This window comes from Saccopteryx leptura, chromosome 2, assembly GCF_036850995.1.
Source record: "Saccopteryx leptura isolate mSacLep1 chromosome 2, mSacLep1_pri_phased_curated, whole genome shotgun sequence".
NCBI classification, from domain to species: domain Eukaryota; kingdom Metazoa; phylum Chordata; class Mammalia; order Chiroptera; family Emballonuridae; genus Saccopteryx; species Saccopteryx leptura.
In genome coordinates this window covers 130,769,451-130,796,419 of record NC_089504.1, presented here as the reverse complement: position 1 = coordinate 130,796,419, position 26,969 = coordinate 130,769,451, and the positions used below count along the sequence as shown (strand labels likewise).

At 43.3% G+C, this 26,969-nt stretch overlaps 1 protein-coding gene across 2 annotated transcripts in view; it reads left to right on the top strand.

Annotated features, from left to right (window-relative positions):
* The window catches only part of ATF1 (activating transcription factor 1), an 86,007-nt gene that overhangs the window by 32,425 nt on the left and 26,613 nt on the right, over positions 1-26,969 (top strand). For both annotated transcript variants that reach the window (XM_066368719.1, XM_066368720.1), the window contains one exon: positions 18,667-18,767. In XM_066368719.1, coding sequence (XP_066224816.1) covers positions 18,667-18,767 — 101 coding nt within the window. Of the gene's footprint in view, positions 1-18,666; positions 18,768-26,969 lie in introns of those variants that run through there.

The following is a 26,969-nucleotide window of genomic DNA, read 5'->3' as shown; positions in this document are numbered from 1 at the left end:
CGCCCGACCGGGATCCACCCGGCACACCCACCAGGGGCGGTGCTCTGCCCCCCAGGGGGCGATGCTCTGCCCATCCTGGGCGTCGCCATATTGCGACCAGAGCCACTCTAGCGCCTGAGGCAGAGGCCACAGAGCCATGCCCAGTGCCCGGGCCATCTTTGCTCCAATGGAGCCTTGGCTGCGGGAGGGGAAGAGAGAGACAGAGAGGAAAGCGCGGCGGAGGGGTGGAGAAGCAAATGGGCGCTTTTCCTATGTGCCCTGGCCGGGAATCGAACCCCGGTCCTCCGCACGCTAGGCCGACGCTCTACCGCTGAGCCAACCGGCCAGGGCTGCTATTTCTCTTTCTATGACTTATTTCACTTAGCATAATGCTCTCGAGGTTCATCCATTGTTTCACAGATGGCAGGATTTTATTCTTTTTTGTGGCTAAATAGTATTCCTTTGAGTATTCTAGCCTTTACAGACCTTTTAGTCTATGTACATTTAACATAATTACTGGTTTAGACCTACCATCTTATTTTATACTTTTTGGCCCACATGTTCTTTCCTTTCTTTTTTTTTTTTTTTTTTTTTTACAGTCAGAGAGAGGGACAGATAGGATCAGACGGACAGGAACAGAGAGAGATGAGAAGCATCAATCATCAGTTTTTCATTGCGACACTTTAGTTGTTTATTGATTGCTTTCTCATATGTGCCTTGACCGGTGCCTACAGCAGACTGAGTAACCCCTTGCTCAAGCCAGCGACCTTGGGTCCAAGCTGGTGAGCTTTGCTCAAACCAGATGAGCCCGCGCTCAAGCTGGCAACCTCGAGGTCTCGAACCTGGGTCTTCCTCATCCCAGTCCAACGCTCTATCCACTGCGCCACCACCTGGTCAGGCTGTTCTCTCCTTTCATATCTTCTTTTGAAGTATTCTCATTTTATCCCACCATCACTTGTATCAATTTAGACTGTACATAAACTAGATTACTACTTTTTTTAGTGGTTATCCCAATTACAGCATGCCTACGTAGTAAAGTGTAAAGGTAATCAGAACTGTTATAGTCCTCTCAGATAATCCACTGACCTTAGAACCTTCTTTCTTTTTTTTTTAAAGATTTTATTTATTGATTTTAGAGAGAAGAGAAAGAGAGAATGAAAGGTGGGGTAGGAGTGGGAAGCATCAACTTGTAGTAGTTTTTTCCCATATGTATCTTGACCAAGCAAGCTGGGGGTTTCAAACTAGGGATGTCAGACCTTAGCACAGGGGTCCCCAAACTTTTTACACAGGGGCCAGATCACTGTCCCTCAGACCGTTGGAGGGCCGACTATAAAAAAAACTATGAACAAATCCCTATGCACACTGCACATATCTTATTTTAAAGTAAAACAACAAAACGGGAACAAATACAATATTTAAAATAAAGAACAAGTAAATTTAAATCAACAAACTGACCAGTGTTTCAATGGGAACTATGGGCCTGCTTTTGGCTAATGAGATGTTCAATGTCCAGTTCCATATTTGTCACTGCTAGCCGTAACAAGTGATATGATGTGCTTCCAGAGCCGACGCATGCATCCCGCATCACCGGAAGTAGTAGTGTACATGAGTGACGCTGGGCTTGCGGGGCTGCTACATACAGTACTCCAGGAAGTATTCACTGACCACCAATGAAAGAGGTGCCCCTTCCGGAAGTGTGGCGGGGGCCGGATAAATTGCCTCAGGGGGCCGTAGTTTGGGGACCCCTGCCTTAGGTTGATGCTTTATCCACTGCACCACCACAGGTCAGGCAGCATTGCTTTCCTCCCACGTATTTATCACTTTGTTACTCTTCACTCCTTACATGTCTAAGCTTTTATTTGAGGTTCCTTTTCTTTTACCTTAAGTATATAGAGAAACCTCAGCCCTATGGACATTTTGGGCTGGTTACTTTTTTTGTTTTATTTTGAGAAGAGAAATATTTTAATTTGTAATTATATCAAACACCTGTGGAAATTACAATAAAGAAACAATAAATCACATTCCAGGTTTATGAGAGTGACCGAGCATTATTTAAATGATACAGCCAGCAGAGTTTGCAACCTTCTCAGAATGTCTAGAACAGGGTGAGTCTAGAGGAGCTCCCAAGGAATTCTGGAAGATAAATCTTAAAAAATGGGTGTGTCTCTTTGGACTCACCATTGACATCATTGCTGAATTCTGAGATCTTACACACTTCATGGTAATAATCAGTGTTAAGCTATGGGATCCCTGCTCCCCTTCCTCTCGAAGAACTCCCAGTGTGGGAGGCAGGGCTGCTGCTGGGGACCCATGCAGTGCTTCACTGGCTGTTGTCACTGGACAGCAGGAGCACTGGAAACAAGCTTTCTTTCTGGAATCTTCAGTGGGGAGGCCAAGGAGAGGGAAAAACCACCTCGAATCCACTAGCTTGGAGGCTTGGCAGGCAGCAGGCAACGCTTTTCCAGGAGAAGTTCCCCTTCCTTCCTCTGCGCAGGTTTCCTCCACATGTGCCCCCAGCCCTCCATATCCGAACTTTCCGCTGGGGAGAGGGTTTGGGGGCAGAGAGAGGAGAGCGGGGGCTGCTGCTGCAGCTGGCTACATTTTTGTTGTGGGAGACTAAGTGCACTGTGTAATGTCTAGCAAAATTTGTGACTTCTGCCATTAGATGTCAGAAGCATCCCTCATTGTGACAACCCAAAATGTCCCCAGACCTTGCCAGGTGTGAGGTTGAGGGCAAAATCATTGCTGGCTGAGAATCACTGCTTTTCTTTTTTCTTTTTTTGTGAGAGACAGGGACAGACAGATGGGGAGGGAGAGAGATGAGCAGCATCAACTCATAGCTGTGGCACCTTAGTTGTCCATTGATTGCTTTCTTATATGTGCCTTGATCCAGGGCTCCAGCCAAGCCAGTGACCCCTTGCTTAAGCTAGCACTTTGGGCTTAAGCCAGCAACCTTGGGCTTCAAGCCAGAGACTTTTGGGCTCAAGCCAGTGACCTTGGGGTCATGTCTATGATCCCATGCTCAAGCCAGTGATCTCACGCTCAAATTGGTGAGCCTGCACTCAAGCTGGATACCTCAGGGTTTTGAACCTGGGTCCTCTGTTTCCCAGGCTCTCTATCCACTGCACCACTGCCTGGTCAGACTTAAAAATTTATTGATTTTTATTTTTAGAGAGAGAGAAACACTTTTTTTGTTGTTCCACATAATTTGTGCATTCCTGTATGTGCCCTGAATAGGGATCGAACCTGTAACCTTGGTGTTTTGAGATGGCACTCGAACCAAATGAGCTGACCAACCAGGGCCTCATCCTCATTTTTTTTTTTTTTTTGTATTTTTCTGAAGCTGGAAACGGGGAGAGACAGTCAGACAGACTCCCGCATGCGCCCGACCGGGATCCACCTGGCATGCCCACCAGGGGGCGATGCTCTGCCCCTCCGGGTGTCGCTCTGTTGCGACCAGAGCCACTCTAGCGCCTGGGGCAGAGGCCAAGGAGCCATCCCCAGCGCCCGGGCCATCTTTGCTCCAATGGAGCCTCGCTGCAGAAGGGGAAGAGAGAGACAGAGAGGAAGGAGAGGGGGAGGAGTGGAGAAGAATGGGCGCCTCTCCTGTGTGCCCTGGCTGGGAATCGAACCCGGGACTTCCGCACGCCAGGCTGATGCTCTACCACTGAGCCAACCGGCCAGGGCCGCCTCATCCTCATTTTTAAAAGGTATTTTCACTGGGCATAGAATTCTAGGTTATTTTTAAAATTTATTAAAAATAACATTCTGCTAGCTTCTGTTTTGTATTGTTGCCTTTGAGAAATCAGTAGACTTTTTCTACTTTGAATATAACCTTTTTTCCTTCAGTTGCTTTTATCTCTTTAGTTTTACAGCTTCCATTGGATTGGGTTTAGGTGTGGAATTTTATTCCATATAGGGGTTATTATGCTTCTTCAACCTATGGATTGGTGTCTATCAGTATTTATATAAGATTTTCAGCCATTATGTCTTCACATTTTGCCCCTAATCTACTCAGTCTTTCTCACTCTGTCACCTATCATATGTTTTGCATCTGTTTGTCCCACTGTGTTGCAGTTAAGATAATTTCTTCTTAGCTATCATCCAGCTCACTAATTCTCCCATTAGCTTTATCTAATCTGTTGGTATATCTGAGCAACAATTTGTGTGTGTGTGTGTGTGTGACAGAGAGAGACAGAGAGGGACAAGTAGGGACAGAGACAGGAAGAGGAAGAGAAGAAAAGCATCAATTCTTTGTTGCAGCTCCTTAGTTGCTCATTGACTGCCCTCTCATATGTGCCCTGACTGGGGGACTGCAGCAGAGTGAGTGACCCTGTTGGTCAAATAAGTTTGTAAATATGATATATATGTTTGCTCACTTATAGTTTGCATTGGGTGTGGGGGACAGGCTGTAAGCAGGCAGGGTTGTTATAGCCTAAGGCTTAGTTTTTTTTTGTTTGTTTGTTTTTTTACAGGGACAGAGAGAGTCAGAGAGAGGGACAGACAGACAGGAACGGAGAGAGACGAGAAGCAGTCAATCATTAGTTTTTCGTTGCGACACCCTTAGTTGTTGATTGATTGCTTTCTCATATGTGCCTTGACCGTGAGCCTTCAGCAGACCGTGCAAGCCCTTGCTGAAGCCAGCAACCTTGGGTCCCAGCTGGTGAGCTTTTTGCTCAAGCCAGATGAGCTCGCGCTCAAGCTGGCGACCTCGACCTCAGTGTCTCAAACCTGGGTCCTCTGCATCCCAGTTCAACACTCTATCCACTGTGCCACCGCCTGGTCAGGCCTAAGGTTTAGTTTTAAGACTAAGCTTTTCCCCACACCCTTGACTGTTACATGATGCAGAGTGGTGCACTCTCATGAGGAATCCCATTATGCCTCAGATAAGTGACTTTGTATTAGAGACTTCCCTATTTGTATATTGGATTAAAAGTTTTGATTTCTACACTATAAAATGGGGCAGACTGGGAGCTTGCTCTCTTGGTTCCTGAGATTAGCATTAGAAAGGAGAGCAGATAAAGGCCAGAGGAGAGTAGATAAAGGCCACGCCACGTGGAGGAAAGGAGAAGTAGCCAAGATGGCAGAAGGAAAAAGGAGAAGCCAGTTTGTACAGAGTTTGTGCAGGGAGAAGGAAGGAGATGGGGAACAGAGGGTGAATAAGGCTAGTGAACTAGAAACCTTTGATTCTAGGAAACTCAGATAAGTCAGTATCTTTGTGAGCACTGAATGAGTGGGTTTTGGAGCCCAGTGTGTGTTTTTACTTGCCTGCCAGGTGCAAGCTAGGATTAAAGGTGATGGCTCACCAGTTTTTGGCTTCGTTGTTTCATTACCGACCAAATCAAATGTGAACCTGCATGGGCCAGGCGGCTGTGATGGTGGCCGTGCCTACTGGCTTTACAGACCCCTTGCTCAAGCCAGTAGCCAGGGCCACCATCACAGCCGCCTGGCCCATGCAGGTTCGCATTGGATTCGGACAGTCGGTAAAGAAACAATGGAGCCAAAAACTGATGGGCCATTATCTTTAATCCTAGCTTGCACCCAGTGAGCAAGTAAAAACACACTGGGCTCCAAAACCCACTCATTCAGTGCTCACAAAGCTACTGACTTATTCGAGTTTCCTAGAATCAAAGGTTTCTAGCTCACCAGACTTATTCACCTCTGTTCCCCATCTCCTTCCTTCTCCCTGCACAAACTCTGCACAAACTGGCTTCTCACTTGTTGGGCAGATAAAATGTATTATGCTCACTTTGTTAAAGATAACACGAGGAAGCCGTCGCCCAGGTGATATTAATGTGTGTTGGGGTGGGCTAAAGGCAGGCGGAATCCTTGTAGCCTGGGGCTTGGTTTTGGGATTAAGCCTTTCCTACCCTTTTTGATGTGGGGTGGTGCAATCCAATCATGCCTCAGAAGGTGACTTTGGGTTGGAGACTTCCCTACTTTGTATATTGGATTAAAGGTTGTGAAGCTACACTATAAAATGGGGGCAAAACGGGACTTGGCTCTTGGTTCCTGAGGTTAGCATGAGAGAGCAGAGAGAGTAGAGCCAGCAGCGGAAGGAGGCCACGTGGAGGAGGCCAGGAGAAGCAGCCAAGATGGCAGAGTGCTGAGTGAGATGCCAGTTTGTGTAGAGTTTGTATCTGGGATAAGGAAGGAGATGGAGAACTGAGGAGAAGAAGGCTGGTGAGCTAGAAACCTTTGATTCTAGGAAACTCGGATAAGTCAGTGGCTTTGTGAGCACTGAGTGTGACTGGGTTTTGGAGCCCAGTGTATGTTTTTACTTGCCCGCCGGGTGCAAGGTAGGATTAAAGGCTATGGCCCATCAGTTTTTGGCTCCGCTGTTTCTTTACCGACTGTCCGAATCCAATGCGAACCTGCGTGGGCCGGGCTGCTGTGATGGTGGCCCTGGCCGTGGCTCCTGGCTTTACAGGCAGATAAAATGTATTATGCTCACTTTGTTAAAGATGGAGCTGCCTACGTGGAGGCCATTGCCCAGGTGATATTAATGTGTGTCTCTGTGGGCTGTAGGCAAGCAGGATCCTTGTAGCCTGGGGCTTGGTTTTAAGATTAAGCCTTTCCCCCCCATTTTGATGTGGGGTGGTACAATCCCATTATGCCCCAGATAAGTGACTTTGTATTAGAAACTTCCCTATTTTGTATATTGGATTAAAGGTTATGAATCTACAGTATAAAATGGGGGCAGAACAGGAGCTTGCGCTCTTGGTTTTTGAGATCATCATTAGAGGAGAAAGGCCACGTGGAGGAGGCCAGGAGAAGCAGCCAAGATGGCAGAGTGTTCAGTGAGAAGCCAGTTAGTGCAGAGTTTGTGCAGGGAGAAGGAAGGAGATGGGGAACAGAGGTGAATAAGTCTGGTGAGCTAGAAACCTTTGATTCTAGGAAACTCGGATAAGTCAGTAGCTTTGTGAGCACTGAATGTGAGTAGGTTTTGGAGCCCAGTGTATGTTTTTACTTGCCCACCGGGTGCAAGCTAGGATTAAAGATAATGGCCCATCAGTTTTTGGCTCCGTTGTTTCTTTACCGACTGTCCGAATCCAATGCGAACCTGCATGGACCAGGCGGCTGTGATGGTGGCCCTGGCTACTGGCTTTACATCACTCAACACTCCACCATCTTGGCTTCTTCTCCTGGCTTCCTCCACATGGCCTTTCTCTGCTCTGCTCTCTTCTCTAATGCTAATCTCAGGAACCGAGAGAGCAAGCTTCTGTTCTGCCCCCATTTTATACTGTAGAAATCAAAACTTTTAATCCAGTATACAAAATAGGGAAGTCTCTATTACAAAGTCAGTTATCTGAGGCATGATGGGATTGTACCAGCCCACATCAAAAAGGCTTAGTCCTAAAACCAAGCCACAGGCTACAAGCATCTTGCCTGCCCACAGCCCGCCCCCAACACACACAATAATATCACCTGGGCGATGCTTCCATGTGGGCAGTGCCATCTTTAACAAAGAGAGCATAATATATTTTATCTGCCCAACACCCTGTGTTCAAGCTGGTGAGCTGTGCTTAAACCAGATGAGCCTGCGCTCAGGTCGACATCTTCGGGGCTTTGAACCTGGGTCCTCTGCGTCCCAGTCCAACACTCCATCCACTGTGCCACCACCTGGCCAGGCTGAACTACGATTTTTAAAATTTCAAGTATTATATATTTATAGAAAATCTGTTTGGCTCTGGTCAGTTTACTCAGTAGAGCATTGGCCTGAAGTGTGGATGTCCTAGGTTCAATTCCCAGTCAGGGCACACGGGGAAGTGACCATCTGCTTTTCTCCCTCTTCCCCTCCCACAGCCAGTGGCTCCCTTGGTTCGAATATGGGCCCTGGGTGTTGTAAAGTACCGACCTTCTGCAGGTTTATGTAGGGACACCAAGTCCAAATGAATTTTTGAGGAGTTTTATTGATTAGGCCAGCTGCATATGACTAATATGGGGTATAGCTGACCCAAATTGTGCAATTTCAAATATAACTCTGAGGCTGGTTATATACCCTTGACTACGTACAGGTTGGGGGGCATGACATCATGACACAATCATTAACAAGCTTATAACATTTGTCTAGAGCATCTATAAACAATGTTAAAACTTTCAAGGTAACACAATAGTGATGTCATTTTACATATCAAAGACATTCATAAATCTTTTAATGTCTATCTCTCCTCTTTTGTCTAGAGGTATATGTTACTCTCAGGACTCCAGGAAGGGTGGGAGAGTTAAAATCAGTGTAGGGTATGTAAATTTGTCTCTTATTGAAAGGGAAAGGAAGTTCTTCAGATAACCTTAATCCTTTCAGAGAACTATAGTTAAACTAAATGACCCAGTTGTCCTTGCAAGCCAGGAAACTCCCATATCCTTCTCCCTCTATTCTCTGAAGAAGGACAGGCCAAGAAGCCTGACTTTTTCTTCTAAAATACTAATATTAATTTTTGCAATTCTTTTGTTCCTTACCACATTCCCCACTGGTTTTATATTCTGAGTTAAATCCTTGACTCATTTTAACAAGGTGTATGAAGCAATTCTTAATTTTTATAAACTTTATTAACTATTCAGAAATAACTGGCTTTTATAACAACTTACTTTCTTCTTTTCACTTTCAAAAGTATTTCCATAATCTGTACCTTTTATTATTATTATTTATTTAAAAAAATTTTTTTTTATTCATTTTGAGAGGAGAGAGAGAAAGGGGGGAGGAGCAGGAAGCTTCAACTCCCATATGTGCCTTAGACCAGGCAAGTACAGGGTATTGAACCAGCGACCTCAGCATTCCAGGTCGATGCTTTATCCACTGCAATATACCTTTTATTATTAAAACTATACAATTCCTTTTAGTCAGAATTCTTAAAAAAAAATCTTAACCTGTAGTGACAATTAAGCTGGCTTTCCTTTTACTCCAGTTTCCCTTCTCCTTCAAAGTCTGATTAACAGGAGTTCCTCAGTGAGTTTCTTCATGCATTAGCCATACATAGACCAACCAGCTTCCTGTTTGTGGCTGGAGCAGGGCATGCTGCTGTCCTTCTTAGGGTTAAATTACAAGGGTTGGTGGGGTCAGTCTCCGTTGTCCACGAGGGTGTCTTTGCTGGGACTGCAGGCTTCAGCCAGCTATGGTGGACCCAGGTGGGCATGTCTTCTACCTTGGCAGCAGTGGGAGTGGTCAGGATCACGGTGTGTGGACTCGTCCACGTGGGAGTCAGTCCTTGGGTGATATATTTCTTTACCCAGACTGAGTCCCCAGGTTGAAAAGGATGCACCAGATCTCCTGGCAGTGCTGGAAGCACCTCTGTAAATCCAGTAGCAACAGCCACCATCACAGCCGCCTGGCCCATGCAGGTTCACATTTGATTCGGACAGATGGTAATGAAACAACGGAGCCAAGAACTGGTGGGCTATCATCTTTAATCCTAGGTCACACCCAGCGGGCGAGAAATACACATAGTGGGAAAACACTTCCCTTTCCATTCAGGGCTCCCAAAGCCACTGATTTATTCAAGTTTCCTAGAATCAAAGATTTCTACCTCACCAGCCTTATTCACCTCTGTTCCCCATCTCCTTTTCTTTGCACAAACTGGCTTCTCCTTCAGCACTCCGCCATCTTTGCTGCCTCTCCTCTCCTCCATGTGGCCTTTTTCTGCCCTCTTCTTGCATGGGCTCCTCTGCCCCATTGTATAGTGTAGAAATCAAAACCTTTAATCCAATATATAAACAAGGAAGTCTCTGATACAAAGTCACTTATCTGGGATTCCTCATGAGAGTGCACCACCCCCTATCATGCAGTAGTCAAGGGTATAGGGAAAAGCTTAGTCTTAAAACTAAGCCTTAGGCTATAATGACCCTGCCAGCTTACAACCTGTCCCCCACACCCAATGCAAACTAAAAGCGAGCAAACATATATATCATATTTATAAACTTATTTGACCAACAACCTTTTGGACAGTTTTTTGAACAGCCTGCTGAGTAATCTGCAGATCCTATAGGTACTTAAGGAAGGAGTGGTTACTTAACTCAACTTTTATCTCTTCTTTGAGTTTTGGTAGTAAGGGAGGGGGTCTTCCAGACATTATTTTAAAAGGCATAAATCCTTCTCTATAGGGGGTACACCTTTTATTTGGGCACAAACTAAACATTCAGACATTATGCCTTCTGAAATAGATTCTAAGTCTGGCTTTTTAATTTTTATTTATTTATTTTTAATTAATTAATTAATTAATTTTAGAGAGGAGAGAGAGAGGGATAGAGAGAAAGAGAGAAGGAGAGGGAGGAGCAGGAAGCATCAACTCCCATATGTGCCCTGACCAGGGAAGCCCAGGGTTTCGAACTGGCAACCTCAGCATTTCCAGGTTGACACTTTATCTACTGTGCCACCACAGGTCAGGCTAAGACTGGCTTTTTTTAATTATCCCTTTCCTGCTAGCAAAACCTTTTTCTAATTGGTTGCGAATAAACCTTTGGCAACAAGGTTCTAGTAAAGTCATTAAAATTTCCTAAAAACCCCACTGGTTTTAGGGCTACCTTATTGGTAGTATCATCAGCTGCTTGGTTTTTCTTGAGTTTCTAGGGAGTCCCCCTCTTTTGTTGCCCTGGACAGTGGATGAAGGCCACTGTTTCAGGGGAGCAGGCTCCTGCATTGTTGGGGTAAGGGTTTGAGCCTCCCTTTGTTAGTTTTTAAGCCTCCTCCTGATGGCCCCTCTTCGACTGTGCCTTTCCCACCCTTTTAATACTAAGATCTTTTCAAAACTTTTCCCCACACCCTTGACCAGGGGTCCCCAAACTTTTTACACAGGGGTCAGTTCACTGTCCCTCAGACCATTGGAGGGCCAGACTATAAAAAAAACTATGAACAAATCCCTATGCACACTGCACATATCTTATTTTAAAGTAAAAAAACAAAACGGGAACAAATACAATATTTAAAATAAAGAACAAGTAAATTTAAATCAACAAACTGACCAGTATTTTAATGGGAACTATGGGCCTTCTTTTGGCTAATGAGATGGTCAATGTGCTCCTCTCACTGACCACCAATGAAAGAGGTGCCCCTTCCGGAAGTGCAGTGGGGGCTGGATAAATGGCCTCGGGGGCCGCATGCGGCCCACAGGCCATAGTTTGGGGACCCCTGCCCTTGACTGTTGCATGATGTGGGGTGGTGCACTCTCATGAGGAATCCCATTATGCCTCAGAGAAGTGACTGTATCAGAGACTTCCTTGTTTGTATATTGGATTAAAGGTTTTGATTTCTACAGTATAAAATGGGGCAGACGGGGGGCGGCGCTCTCTCTCTCTCTCTCTCTCTCTCTCTCTCTCTTTCTCTTTTCCTGCTATTAGCATTGCAGAGGAGAAGCAGCCAAGATGGCGGAATGCTGAAGGAGAAGCCAGTTTGTGTGGAGAGAAGGAGATGGGGAACAGAGGTGAATAAGGCTGGTGAGGTAGAAACCTTTGATTCTAGGAAACTCGGATGAGTCAGTGGCTTTGGGAGCCCTGAATGGAAAGGGAAGTGTTTTCCCACTGTGTGTGTTTCTCACCTGCTGGGTGCGACCTAGGATTAAAGGTAATGGCCCACCAGTTCTTGGCTCCGTTGTTTCATTACCATCTGTCCGAATCTAATGGGAACCTGCACAGGCCAGGCGGCTGTGATGGTGGCTGTGGCTACTGGCCATACACCACTCTACTAACTCTTCACCCTCCCTCACTCAACTGTTCACAGTCCAGGAACCCCCCAATTAGATAGCTAAGGAGTGTGCTAATTTTTTGCCTACTCACTTACATAAGAGGAGCTTTAAGCTCAACTAACCCTATGGGGTTAGCTCCCAATTTAACTCCTAAGAGGGGTTCTGAGTTTGGAGCCCTAGTGTACTAGCAGGTTCTACATCTCTAAGATCTAGAACTGCACTATTCAGTGTGGCAGCTACTAACCACAGGTAGATATTTCAATTTTAATTTAAATTACTTAAAATCAAATAAAATTTAAGCCTGACTTGTGGTAGTGCAGTAGATAAATCCTCAACCTGGAATGCTAAGGTCACCGGTTTGAAACCCTGGCCTTGCCTGGTCACATATGGGAGTTGATGCTTCCTACTCCTCCCCATCTTTCTCTCTCTCTCTCTCTCTCTCTCTCTCTCTCTCTCTCCTCTCTGAAATGAATAAATAAAAATTTTAAAAATCAAATAAAATTTAAAAGCTGTCCCTCAGTCACACTAGCTACATTTACAATGCTTGATACACACATGTGCTATTGACTAGCTTGTTGGATAGTACAGATATAGAACATTTTCATCATTACAGAAGGCTCTGTTAGTGCTGAAAAGTAGTAAGTGAAGGTAGTCATCTATATTTCAGCCCCAGGTTAAAACTGGAGGACTAACTTGCTCTTTTCCTCCTTTGAGAGAGATCTCAGGGTTCCAGTGGTAGTCAACCTGGTCCCTACCACCCACTAGTGGACGTTCCAGCTTTCATGGTGGCGGTAGCAGAGCAACCAAAGTATAAATAAAAAGATAGATTTAACTATAGTAAGTTATTTTATAAAGATTTTATTCTGCTAAATTTAGCAAAAATCCGACATAAAGTACTTGGTAAGTAATTATTATTATATGTTTTAACTTGCTATAACTCTGCTTTATAAATTTTATAAAGTAAAGTTACTTCCCTACTTTATAAATCACCATTACTGTGGAACCAGTGGGCAGTTAGAAAATTTTACTACTAACAGAGATACAAAAGTGGGCAGTAGGAATAAAAAGGGTTGCCTACCCCTGGTTTAGATGATCAAGTTTGAGAGTGTGGGTGGAAAGACACCAGGCTTTGGGAGCCTGAATAATGAGCATTTTATTATTTTGTGAGGTTAGAACAGTGGTAATAAAGGAGAGGGACAACTACAAGCTAAAACAAAATTTGGTGCTTTTTTTCCTTTATGTTTGTCAGGTCCACTTCGTGCAATGATTGCTTTTATTGTTTTAGAAATGCAAGTGAATCCTATTAAGGCTTTCCACTTTAGTTACGTAATTGGCTTAAGTGGGAATCTGAAAGGTAAGGGGACTTTTCATTTATTTTCTGAGTGTCATGGTAACTCCAGATCTGGACTCTTTAGATTTGTGAATTCTCAGTCTAGTTTTACCCTTTAATTTCTACATCTCTGTATTGAGCTGTTGTCAAAGAGAAACAAAGCTGGACACTTGGTAAAGACGGCAAGATGGATTCCATTCAAACTAGTGTAGTAGGGAAGAGAATTGAGCTCAACACTGCTGAATCAAAGGTGGGAGCACTGGGCTATGCTAAAGAAAAGTACTAATGTTGTTAGGTAGGAAGGTTGGTCATTGTGATTAAGCCAGCTGTTTTGCTAATTGATGCTTATCAAAGTTCAGCTCCTACCCTCCCAGAGACAGAGCCCTATCTTGCTGATTACATTTCAAGGGATGGTTCCCAAATTCTTGAGAAAGACATTTCTGGTTGTAAGAGAATTATATCTTAAGGATCAAAGAAAGGATTTACAACTGCAAGTTTTCTAAAGTAAATGTTCTAAGAAAAATTAGGTTGGGGGCCTATAGTCAGGTTTGTTTGTTTTTATTATTTATTGTCTTGGGGGGGGAGAAACATTGATTTGTTGTTCCACTTATTTATGCATTCATTGGTTGGTTGGTTTTTTGGGGTTTTTTTGTATTTTTCTTTCTTTTTTTTTTTTTTTTTTTTTTTTTTTTTTTTTTATTTTTCTGAAGCTGGAAACGGGGAGAGACAGTCAGACAGACTCCCGCATGCGCCCGACCGGGATCCACCCGGCACGCCCACCAGGGGCGATGCTCTGCCCCTCCGGGGCGTCGCTCTGCCGCGACCAGAGCCACTCTAGCACCTGGGGCAGAGGCCAAGGAGCCATCCTCAGCGCCCGGGTCATCTTTGCTCCAATGGAGCCTTGGCTGCGGGAGGGGAAGAGAGAGACAGAGAGGAAGGAGGGAGGGGGTGGAGAAGCAAATGGGCGCTTCTCCTATGTGCCCTGGCCGGGAATCGAACCCGGGTCCCCCGCACGCCAGGCCAACGCTCTACCGCTGAGCCAACCGGCCAGGGCCTTTTTGTATTTTTCTGAAGTGAGAAGCAGGGAGGCAGAGAGAAACACTCCCGCATGTGCCCAACTGGGATCCACCCGGCAAGCTCACCAGGGGGCGATGCTCTGCCCATCTGAGGCATTGCTCTGTTGCGACCAGAGCCATTCTAGTACCTGAGGCAGAGACCACGGAGCTGTCCTCAGAGCCCAGGCCAACTTTGCTCCAATGGAGCCTTGGCTGCAGGAGGGGAAGAGAGAGATAGAGAGGAAGAGAGGGGGAGGGGTGGAGAAGCAGATGGGTGCTTCTCCTGTGTGCCCTGGCCACAAATCAAACCCAGGACTTCTACATGCTGGGCCGACGTTCTACTGCTGAGCAACCAGCCAGGGCTCCTCATTGTTTGATTCTTATCTGTGCCCTGACCCAGAATTGAACCTGCAGCCTTGGTGTATAGAGAGGATACTCTGACCAGCTTAGCTACCCATCCAGGGCACCTATAGTCAGGTTTGGGCTGGAAAAAACAGTAAATTATTTTGGCAGCATTGAACTTTCTTTTTCAGGCAGGCATTTTAAAGGGGTTAGGGTTATCCTAGAGACATGGCCTTGAGCTGATAGAAGTTGTGTTAGAATTTGGTCACGTTCTTATTGTGTGTGTGGGGGAGGTTAGATGGAGTCATTTGTGCTGAGAACTTATATTTCTCAGTAGCTGGATAAAATTTTATATACAAAAGTTCATGACTTGGGCATTTTTGGAGAATGATAGACTGGAATTTAATGCAATCTTAGGAAGGGGAAAAGAACCTTTAATGTAAGTTAGGAAGGTGACCTGAAAAGCAACTTGGATTTTTTGTGATTAATGTCCAAGATGAGTGGTATGAACCATAGTAGTCCAGAGGAAAGGCGAGAAATCTGTTACCTGAAAATTTCTGAGAAAGCTTCTTTTTTTTCTCTTTCTCTCTTAATTTGTTGATTTTGGAGAGAGAGGTAGGAAAATATCAATTTGTTGTTCCATTTAAGATTTCATTGGTTGATTCTTGTATGTTCCCTGACCCCGGGGATCGAACCCACAACCTTGATTTATTGGGACAACACTTGAACAAACTGAGCTATCTATCCAGCTAGGGCAGGAAAAAGCTTCTTGAAAGAAGAATTTATCTAAGAAAGCCTTGCAGGATGATAGGTGAGCTTTTCTTGGTTTAGCATTTTATTGTAGTATTTCCATGAAACCCCATTTGATTTCCCCAGAAATAAATTATGAACTTGTGATTTAATTATTTACTTGAAATAATTTATCTTTCCTTAAAGATACTGCTCAAAGTTGGTATTTCTCTCACTTTTTGACTCCTGATTGGTTTTCATCCAGATCTCTTTAGAATAACTTGTGCTAATGCAGCCTCCGTGTTTTTGCACAGTTGATTCCTCTGCTCAAAATACCTTCCAACCCGCTCAGCAGTACACACCTTCAGGGAATTATCTTTTAAGATCCAGCTGAAGTAGCACTCTTACTTTGCTCCCACAGTACAGTACTCTGTACTTTTCCTCTTATATTGTAGCCCTTACTCTGTTGTAATTAGTTTGTACTCTTAACCCCATAGTGCAGTCTCTGGCCCACAGAAGATACCTAATGTTTGGTTAATAGATGTCATTAAATATAATAAGCTATGAAATGTGTCCTCCAGTGTTAAGAACTTGGCTATCTTATGTGCATAGATACAGTATATATTTTGTTAATGAATTTTTATTCTTAGATATTAAGAGGATCTGCACCAGTGACAATTGTACCTCTTCCTGGAGAGGAAGTACAGGTTCAGGGGGTCATCCAGACAGCTCAGTCTTCTGTACTTCATCCACCACAAGTGCAAACGGTACAGAAATTCAAAGACTTAGTGGTTGAGAGAGGGTACTTCTATACCGAGTCTTCATTGAAATTGCTGTAGTTACTATAGTATCTATAGTATAAATCAGGATAATAAAGTTGTGATAGAAATTAGACTATAGAACAGATGAGGCAAATAGAAAAATTTTAGAATTTCTAGTTTCATATATACAATACCCAGTGAAAACAGACAATTTGGGGGGAAATTACTACTTAGAACTTAAGAAAATGCTTTCTTAAGGGAAAGCATTTTTCTTTCTATTTTTTTATATGACAGGGGTACCTATCCTTCTTCAAAAAGAGAATTCAGAAGCAAGGGTGATATTGTCAGCATCTTAGCAAAGTAAGAAATTACCTATCTTACGTTTTATAGAGGTCAAATCAAAGAAAGCTCTCATAGTAAAGTTCTCATTTATATTTATTCATTTTAACACCTGCCAACACAAAGGAAGGAAAGAACCATCCTGGGTTCCTTTTCTTCCTAATCTTTCTCCCCATTTATTTTCTGGCTCCTGTCAGTCTCATAATGCCTTTGGTCATCTCTCATTTTTAGAAGCAGCTATCCTAGAGAAAAAGCTGTGTATTCCATTTTTCCTCCTGAATATAGTGTCTAGCAGTGTTGTCAGATCACGAGTTGCAGTTATATGTGGTTTTCCTGTATGAAAGGAAAAGGCTGCTACATGGATGTTTGAGTTTTTGTATGAAGATTTTATTCTTATACATATTCTTATAAATTTATTCTTATAAATCAACACTGCCTGGCCTGTGGTGGCGCAGTGGGTAAAGCGTCAGCCTGGAATGCTGAGGTTGCTGGTTCAAAACCTGGTTGAGGGAGAAGCAACTCTGAATTGGTGTTTCCCTTGTCTCTCCCCTGGCCTCTCTCTCAGTCTTGCTCCTTCCTCTCTAAAATCAGTAAATAAATTGTAAAAATCTTTAAAAAATATATTATTAAAGCTTAAGGAAACATGAAAGTGACAAATTTTTTTATTATTTTGTCATTATTTGTTACTTATTTCTTAATTATTATAGATTCTTTTCTATCCAAAAAATAAGATTTAATGTAAGATATAAATAAGTAGTTGTACATTACAACTTGTTTTCTTTAAATTTTTAAAAATTTATTTATTGATTTGAGGGAAAGAGAAACATCCACTTGTTGTTCCACTTATTTATGCATTCATTGGTTGACTCTTATATGTGCCCTGACTGGAGATCAAACCCATCCAGGGCCTAAAACTTGTTTTTGAAGATAATAGAATGTAAAAGAAGCTTCTCTGGAAATTTAAGATTGAAGTCTAAATAATTTAGAGGAAAACTTTCTATAGATAGTAGTTGTAATGTAGAGAATTAATTTATGTCCTTTCTAGAAGCCTGTTTGGATTATGTTATTTTTTAAAATGAAGGTGAAGTCAGGTGTAACAATGCAAATTTGCACAAATTTAATACATTTTAAAAGTTTAAAATTACTTGTTTTCTCAATTGTAAGATAGTATTATAACTTAAAAGCTTGCATATGGTTACTGTATTGACATAGTTTTAAAGGGTTTGTTATGAGTAATGGGTTTTTTTTAAAGTGAGAGGAGGGGAAATAGTGAGGCAGACTCCTGCATGCACCTGGACTGGGATCAACTCAGCAACTCCATCTAGGGCCAGTGCTTGAGTCCTGAGCTATTTTTAGTACCTGACGCTGATGCACTCTAAAGGAGCTATCCTCAGCATCTGGGGCCACACTTGAACCAATCAAGCCAATGGCTACAGGAGAAGAGGGATGAAGGGGGAGGGGGATGGAGGGAGAAGCAGATGGTCACTTCTCCTGTGTGCCCTGACCAGGAATTGAATCTGGGATATCCATACGCTGGGCCAGTGCTTTATTCACTGAGTCACCGGCAATAATAGTTACATTTAATGTGTACTTACCGTGTGCCATGCGTCAAGTGCTTTACATGTCTTATCTCATTTAATTGTGAAGTGAGATAAAGCTATTACAGATTTATAAGTAGCATATGTTTATACCTGCCCTTGTCAGTGACCTCTACCTTGCTAAATTGAATGATTTGGATTTTTTTTTTAATTTAGTGAGAGGAGGGGAGGCAGAGACAAATCCCCTCATGCGCCCCAACCAGGATCCACTCAGCAAACCCACTAGGGGCTGATGCTCTGCGAATCTAGGGCCCTTGCTCAGTTGCAACTTGAGCCATTTTTAGCACCTGAGGCGGAGGCCATGGAGCCATCCTCAGCACCTGGGGCCAACTCGCTCTTATAAAGCCATGGCTGCAGGAGGACCATCTAAAGAGCTGTGACTTGCAAATGTATATGTATCCCAGACTTTTTCCCAGATTTACAGGCTTGCATATTCAGCAGTCTCTTCAGTGTTATTAATATACTTAATAATGAGATATTAGTTGGATATCTAATCATATTTCAAAGTTAGATAGCATTAATGATTAAAGAAAAACTCTGAGTAAGGTTAATCAGTATAACAATAGGGTGGAGATCAGAGATTGGTTTTTATAGCTCTAGTGAAATAGTATTGCTTTATTTTGGGAATAGAATTTCTTCGTAGTTCTGAGCCAGTTTTATGTTCCCTTAATTAGTTTGGGCTCCTGAAATAAACTTTCTCCTTTTTCTCTTTCCTTTTGTTTCTTTTCTTTTAGACCTTTGATTTAATGACAAGTGCGTGAATTTGGGGGTAGGAGACGGGTCATTTTTTTGAAAGTAAAAATTAACTTCATTTCCACTTTCATTGTTCATCACAGTGAAACTATTTCTGTTTTTTAGGTATCATCTTTATCAGAAAGTGAAGAATCTCAGGACTCATCTGATAGTATAGGCTCCTCACAGAAAGCGCACGGGATCTTAGCACGGCGCCCATCTTACCGGTGAGTACTGTCCTAGCAGACCCTGCTGTGCTATATAATACCAGATGATTTCAGATGGTGTTATGTCAAAGCAAACTAGATAAAGAGAGAGCTGGTGTTTGTATAGGAAGGGGATTATTAAAGACAGATTCGAGCCAGATTATGAAGGGCCCAGGTTGCTGTGCTAAAGAGAAATTTAGACTTATTTTTTGGCAAAGTATTAGATTTCCAAATTTACCTTTAGATACTTAACTTTAATAGCAATATGAAAGGACTTTAGATTTTAGGAAATAAATTACTTTGTATTTCCTTTCTTAACTTCCTAACTCTAAGCCTTTGTTCCTTATGTGTCCCTTTGCTGAAACACTTTGTTCTATATTCTACATAACTCCTGCATATACTTGAGGCCTCCCTTCCTCCTGGAAGCCTCTGATTACCTTCTTTCCAACTCTCCTAAGACCAACTCACGTCTTTCTTCTCTGGCATCCTTTTACTGATCCCTCGTATAGTATTTATCTCATCCTGTTGGAAATCCAGTTTGTTTAAGGTCATAGGCCATGTATTAATTTTTGTGATCCAAGGGCCTAGTTGAAGTGACCCTATAAGATTAGTATCAATAATTACTGAATGAATGGAGAGCTGGAATTAGTACAACTAATTGACAGAAAGCTGTTGAAATAATCTGGGTGGTTTCATATGGATAGTGGAGTAGCTTTGGAGTGCATGGGTTTGAGACACTTCTATGGTAGAATTGACAAATCTGATGACTAGATAGATGGTAGGAAAAATGGAAGACAGAAAGGATAAAACCCTGTCTCTGAAGTATATAAACAAATACAGAAAGAATTTTGATGTTATGAGAGAACTACATCTGCATTACAGTCATTTCTGCCTGGTAGAAAGAGTGGGAAAGACTTCATGAAAGATGTGATTTAGATCAGTACCAATCCAACAGATTTTGTGAGGTAGGGGCAGGGAAGAGTTTTGTAAGGCAGGAAAAGAGTTGCTTAGGCTGAGGGAACAGTCTAATCAAAGGTAGATTGTATTATAAGAAAGAGATTGGCCTATTCTGGGAATTGGGAATTAAAGATACAGGAGGAAGGATAGGTTTATCGAGAAAAGATAGATAGAGCCAGATTAAAGAAGGTTGTTACAAAAATATATATATATATGAGGTAGAAACATATCAGTAGGAATGGTCTGTTAGTTTGCAAATTGGCTCCTGTATACAGAGGGTGAGGAAAGACTAAAGAAGGAGGCAAAGTCACTCCAGATTGGTAAGTGGCAGGTTTAAGAGGCAAGGAAACTTAAACTTAAGAGGCTTTTCTTAAGTGACTGCACAATGAGTGGATCTCTTGCCCATCAGAATCTTAAAAGTTTAGCCTGACCAGGCAGTGGCACAGTAGATAGAGCATTGCACTGCGACGTGGAGGACCAGGTTCAAAACCCAGAGGTCACTGGCTTGAGTACGGACTCATCCGGCTTGAGCGTGGAATCATAGACATGGCCCATGGTCACTGGCTTGAGCCCAAATGTTGCTGGCTTGAAGCCCAAGGTCGCTGGCTTGAGTAAGGGGTCACTTGCTCTGCTGTAGCCCCCCCTCCTGCCCTGTCAATGTACATATGAGAAAGCAATCAATGAACAACTAAAGAGATGCAACAAAGAATTGATGCTTCTCATCTCTCTCCCTTTCTGTCTATCCCGCTCTCTGACTCTCCCTCTTTCTCTGTTAAAAAAAAAAAAGTTTTATAGGGGACTTACCTAGGTTCAGTCACTTATACCATTACTTTTTCTTCTTCTTTTCCAAGTTAGAGGAGGGGAGATAGAGGGAGAGCAGGGGGAGGGGAGGGGTGGGGAGAAGCAGGTGGTCGCTTCTGTGTGCCCTGACTGGGAATCGAACCCAGGACATCCACACGCCAGGTCAATGCTCTACCATGGAGCCAACTGGTCAGGGCCACTTATACCATTACTTATGAGTGATCACCAGCCAAACCACTCTTGAGTTCAGCTGTGGCTGCTGCAGTTTGTCCCTTTCTCCAGGCATCAGCAGGAGTTTCCCTCATTCCCTCTCTGCAGGCCTTGGAGGCTGCCACAAGAACAGGGGCAGGAGCCTTTGGAGTATGTACATACTCTAGTAGCACCTGCATTTTTTTTTTCTTTTTTCCGAAGCTGGAAATGGGGAGAGACAGTCAGACAGACTCCCGCATGCGCCCAACTGGGATCCACCCGGCACGCCCACCAGGGGTGACGCTCTGCCCACCAGGGGGCGATGCTCTGCCCCTCCGGGGCGTCACTCTGTCATGACCAGAGCCACTCTAGCGCTTGGGGCAGAGGCCAAGGAGCCAACCCCAGCGCCCGGGCCATCTTTGCTCCAATGGAGCCTTGGCTGCGGGAGGGAAAGAGAGAGACAGAGAGGAAAGGGGGGGGTGGAGAAGCAAATGGGCGCTTCTCCTATGTGCCCTGGCCGGGAATCGAACCCCGGTCCCCTGCACGCCAGGCCGACGCTCTACCGCTGAGCCAACCGGCCAGGGCCGCACCTGCATTTTTAGAGACTCCCCTGCTGCAAATAAATATGCCCCTTAGAGTGGGGTTTGAGCCATGGCTGAGGTGAGTTGGTGGAACGTGTTCTCAAAACCCAGCCCTTGATAGGAAAGGAAATTCTTACTGTGATATGTTAGTCCTTTGTAAGAGGCTCTACCTGGAGGAGAGCTGTATATACTGCTAGGAGCTGTTGATCCATGGGGGCACACTGGGTTTCTGCCCCCTTCCAGAGCTGGGACCAAAATCCTAGGGTACTCTATCTTGTCTCTGCCACAGGGCTCAAACCCATAACCTTCAAGAGTTACAGACACATCTAACTCAAATGGTAGCCCTGCTTGGGAGATGCACAGAGCTTTAAATTGCTTCAGTAGAACTTTTCCCTTCTCAAAGGTGGTCTACTGCTCAGATTCCCATTCCTATATGTGCCCTTTCCTCACCAGGCTGTATAAGGGAGAGAGAGACTGTGATAGGTCGGAATAAAAGTCCTCATAACCCCCAAATCCCTACAAAGGCTTGAATCTCTTTCTAGTTCTTAAGAGTTGAATAGTGTTCTACCTTATCGATCCCAGCTTCTGGGACAATACACATCTTGCCCAACCAAAAAACTCCCAAAAGCTTTACAGAGGGTACCTGAGCCTTGAACTTTCTGCAGGTTCACTGCCCATTCTCTCTCTCACAGATGTTCCAGCAAGGTCTGCAGCAGAGGCAAGTCTTCTTCACATGTTAACATTATGTCATCAGAGTAACAGGCCCATTTTACTTATGTGAAGAAGAACAGGCACAGATCTTGAGCCACCATCCATGACACTGTGGGGCTGGGCAAGAAGCCTTGAGTAAATCCTTGAAAAGTCCATTATTGCCCCTTTCATGTGAAGGCAAATTGATTGATCTTAGTTATCAGAAACTTGTACTTGGCAGTTTTTTCCATGAATTTCCTCAAAGATGAAGCACTTTTGCAAAAGCTTCAGAATAAAACAATAATTGTAAATGACAAAAGACTTAAAAATGGTCATGGTTAAAGATCTTACTGAGCAATCATATAATGCAGTTGATAAGGAACTTCAGTTATTTCTGTGATACACATTTTATTTATTTATTTATTTTTTACAGAGACAGAGAGTGAGTCAGAGAGAGGGATAGACAGGAACAGACAGACAGGGATGGAGAGAGATGAGAAGCATCAATCATTAGTTCTTCATTGCGCGTTGCAACACCTTAGTTGTTCATTGATTGCTTTCTCATATGTGCCTTGACCGCGGGCCTTCAGCAGACCGAGTAACCCCTTGCTTGAGCCAGCAACCTTGGATCCAAGCTGGTGAGCTTTGCTCAAACCAGATGAGTCTGCACTCAAGCTGGTGACCTCAGGGTCTCGAACCTGGGTCCTTCCGCATCCCAGTCCGACGCTCTATCCACTGCGCCACCTCCTGGTCAGGCTGTGATACACATTTTAAAATTATGACTGATGTCATAATACTAGAACTTATCAGAATTTTAAGAATACAATAGAAATATACCCTAAAGAAGTTTAGCATCATCTCTTATTTGATAGTGCTTCCTGTGTAATTTAACATATCAAATAAGCTTAATTAGTTTAACAGCTCTTATAAGGAGAGATTTTCAGGGACCCTCTGAAAAATCCCAAAGTTAGTTCAAGATCAACAAGATGTTGCCTGACTAGGCAGTGGCGTAGTAGTGAATAGAGCGTTGGATTGGGACACAGAGGACCCAGGTTTGAAACCCCAAGGTCGCCAGCTTGAGCACGAGCTCATCTGGTTTGAGCAAGGCTCACCAGCTTGAGCCCAAGGTCACTGGCTTGAGCAAGGGGTCACTCAGTCTGCTGTAGCCCCCTGGTCAAGGCACACATGAGAAAGCAATCAAAAAACAACTAAGGTGCCATAACTAAGAATTGATACTTCTCATTTCTCTCCCTTTCTGTCTGTCTGTCCCTCTCTGTCTCTGTCACCAAAAAAAAAAAAAAAAGATCAACAGACTTCATTTACATACTGATTCTTGAGAACTTTGTCAAAAATATCTAAAGGTTTTAAAACACTTGATTAAATAGGATCTTAGGTTATTGTGAAATAATATGTTTAACCAAAGTGCAAAAGACTTCAAAGGCAAAATAACATAGTTATAAAAAACCTTAACTCTTTTAACAGAGAAGACTCAGTTTTTTAAAGTAGTCAAAGACCTGATAAGGACAACGTGAACCACAGGAAATAATTTTGATAAAACTCAGAATCTTTATTTTCTAGGCTAAAAGGTAGAGAAAAACCTTTCAAAGTCTTATCAAGAACAGACCAACAGTCCAAGAAAACTTTATTCTTTTAGTAAATGAAAGAAAATTATTTATATATTTTTATTTTACTTGATATTCAGTTATTGACATACAATATGATATTGGTTTTAGGTGCACAACACAGTGATTAGACATTTATGTAACTTACAAAGTAATCACTCCAATAACTCACCATGCATAGTCATTACAATATTATTGACTATATTTGCTATGCTATACTTTACATCCCATGATTATATTGTAAGAACCAGTTTGTACTTAACCCCTTCACCTTTTGCACCCCCACCCCACCTCATCTCGTAACCATCAGGTTGTTCTCTATATCTGTGAGTTTGTTTCTGTTTTGTCATTTTCATTTTATTTTATTTTTTTGCATTTTTCTGAAGTGAGAAGCAGGGAGGCAGAGAGACAGACTCCCGCATGTGCCTGGCTGGGATCTGCCCGGCAAGCTCACCAAGGGGTGATGCTCTGTTGCAACCAGAGCCATTCTAGTGCCTGAGACAGCGACCATGGAGCCGTCCTCAGCGTCTGAGCCAACTTTGCTCCAATGGAGCCTTGGCTGTGGGAGGGTAAGAGAGAGATAAAGAGAAAGGAGAGGGGGAAGGGTGGAGAAGCAGATGGGTGTTTCTCCTGTGTGCCCTGGCTGGGAATCAAACCTGGGACATCCACATGCCGGGCTCACACTTGACCACTGAGCCAACTAGCCAGGGCCTCTGTTTTGTCATTTATTTTGTGGGGGTTTTTTTTATTCCCCATATAAGTGAAATCATATGGTATTTGTCTTTCTCTGTCTGACTCATTTCCATACATGTTGTTCCAAATGGCAAGATTTCATTCTTTTTGTGGCCAAGTAATAAATAACTCCATTGTATACATGCACCACATCTTTATTTACTCACCTTTGCATGGATACTTAGGTTGCTTCTATATCTTGGCTATTGTAAATAATGGTGCAGTGAATATAGGCGTGCATATATTTTCTGAATATATACGCAGAAGTGGAAACAGGTCATATGATAGACCTGTTTTTAGTTTTTTGTTTTTTTTTTTGTTTTGTTTTTTTTTTTGTTTTTTTTTTTTTTTTTTGTATTTTTCTGAAGCTGGAAACGGGGAGAGACAGTCAGACAGACTCCCGCATGCGCCCGACCGGGATCCACCCGGCACGCCCACCAGGGGCGATGCTCTGCCCACCAGGGGGCGATGCTCTGCCCCTCCTGGGCGTCGCTCTGCCGCGACCAGAGCCACTCTAGCGCCTGGGGCAGAGGCCAAGGAGCCATCCCCAGCACCCGGGCCATCTTTGCTCCAATGGAGCCTTGGCTGCGGGAGGGGAAGAGAGAGACAGAGAGGAAGGAGAGGGGGTGGGGTGGAGAAGCAAATGGGTGCTTCTCCTATGTGCCCTGGCCGGGAATCGAACCCGGGTCCCCCACACGCCAGGCCGACGCTCTACCACTGAGCCAACAGGCCAGGGCCTGTTTTTAGTTTTTGAGGACCCTCCAGACTGTTTTCCATAGTGGTTGCACCAATTTACAATCCCACCAGCAATGTATGAGGGTTCCCTTTTCTTCACATCCTGACCAACACTTGTTTATTGATTTATTGGTGATAGCTATTCTCACAGGTGTGAGGTGATCTCTCATTGTGGTGTTCATTTGCATTTCCCTGACGATCAGTGATGTTGAACATCTCTTTATGTCTATTGGCCATCTGTAGTCCCCTTTGGAGAAATGTCTGTTCAGGTTTTCATTTTTTAATTTGATTGCTTGTTTTTTTGGTGTTAGATTGTATGAGTTTCTATGGATTTTGGACATTAATCCTTTTAGCACATGTATCACTGGAAAATATCTTCTCCATTCAGTAGGTTATTTTTTCATTTTGTTGATGGTTGCCTTTGCTGTACAAAGACTTTTTAGTTTGATGTAGTCCCATTTGTTTATTTTTTCTTTTGTTACCCTTGCATGAAGAGACATATCCAAAAGATATTACTAAAAGCAGTGTCACTGAGTTTACTACCTATGTTTTTGTTCTAGTTTTATGGTTTCAGGTTTTACATTTAAGTGTTTAATTCAGTTTGAGTTTATTCTTGTATGTGGTGTAAGAGTGGTCGAGTTTCTTTCTTTTTTTTTCCCTCATGTATCTCTGTTTGATTTCCCAGTTCTGTTTGTTGAAGAGACTGTCTTTATTCCACTGTATATTTTTGCCTCCTTTGTCATAGATTGACCATATAGGCATGGGTTGATTTCCGAGCTCTCTATTCTGTTCCATTGATCAATATGTCTGTTTTTATTCCAGCACCATGCTGTTTTGATTACTATAACCTTGTACTGTGATTTGATACCAGATAGCATGATACCTCAAACTTTGTTCTCCCTGTAGATTGCTTTTGCTATTTGGTATCTTTTGTGGTATCCATGTAAATTTGAGGATTATTTGTTCTAGTTCTGCACTGGAGTTTGGAACAACTGAGTTTATATTTGGGCTCTTTGAGAGGATGCCTGGGAATCCAGCAGCCCTTTGTCTGACTTGGATGTAATCCCACTGGTTTTCACAACCATATTCTGTGGGGAGGCCTATTCCTGGCAGTGGTGTCCTGGCCTAGGAAGTCCACTATGGGAGTGGGACCCCTCGCTTGTCAGGGTGACCTCCACAGCTGAGTTATTTCTTCCATTCTTTTTTCATTGCCTTTTTTTTTTTTTTTTTTTGAGAGAAGGGGAGAAAGACTCACGCATGTACCCTAACTGGCATTCACCCAGCAACCCCCATCAAGAGCTGATGCTCGAATCAACCAAGCTATTCTCAGTGCCAGGGGCCAACGCTTAAACCAGTTGAGCCACTGGCTGCAGGAGAGGAAAAGAAAGAGAAGGGGGAAAGGCAGAGAGAGAGAAGCAGATGGTCGCTTCTCATGTGTGCCCTGACCATGGATCAAACCCAGGATATCCACATGCCAGGCTGACACTCTATCCACTGATACTACTGGCCAGGGCTTCCCCATTTCTTAATCACAATACTGTGCATGTGGGACTTGCCTGTTTTGCATCTCTGTATCCCTATCCCCACCCTTAGTCTTATCATGGTTTCTCGATATCCTTAGTTATAGGATTCCTGTTCAGCTAGTCTTCAGATGGTTCTCAATGATGGTTCTGTAATTTTGTAGTTTTGATGTGGTCATGGGAGGAGGCAAGCACACATTTACCTACTTGCCATCTTGACCTGAAGTCGATAGTTAAGTTTTAGTTTTATGTAAGTAGACTATCAATATTAAATTTTACTTTTCTTTAAGCCAATTAAGTAGAGCTCTTTTACAAATTAATTTTGACAGTATATTCCAGAGGTTCAAAAAATAATCACATGTACATAATATATATCCATTGACATATATAAACATA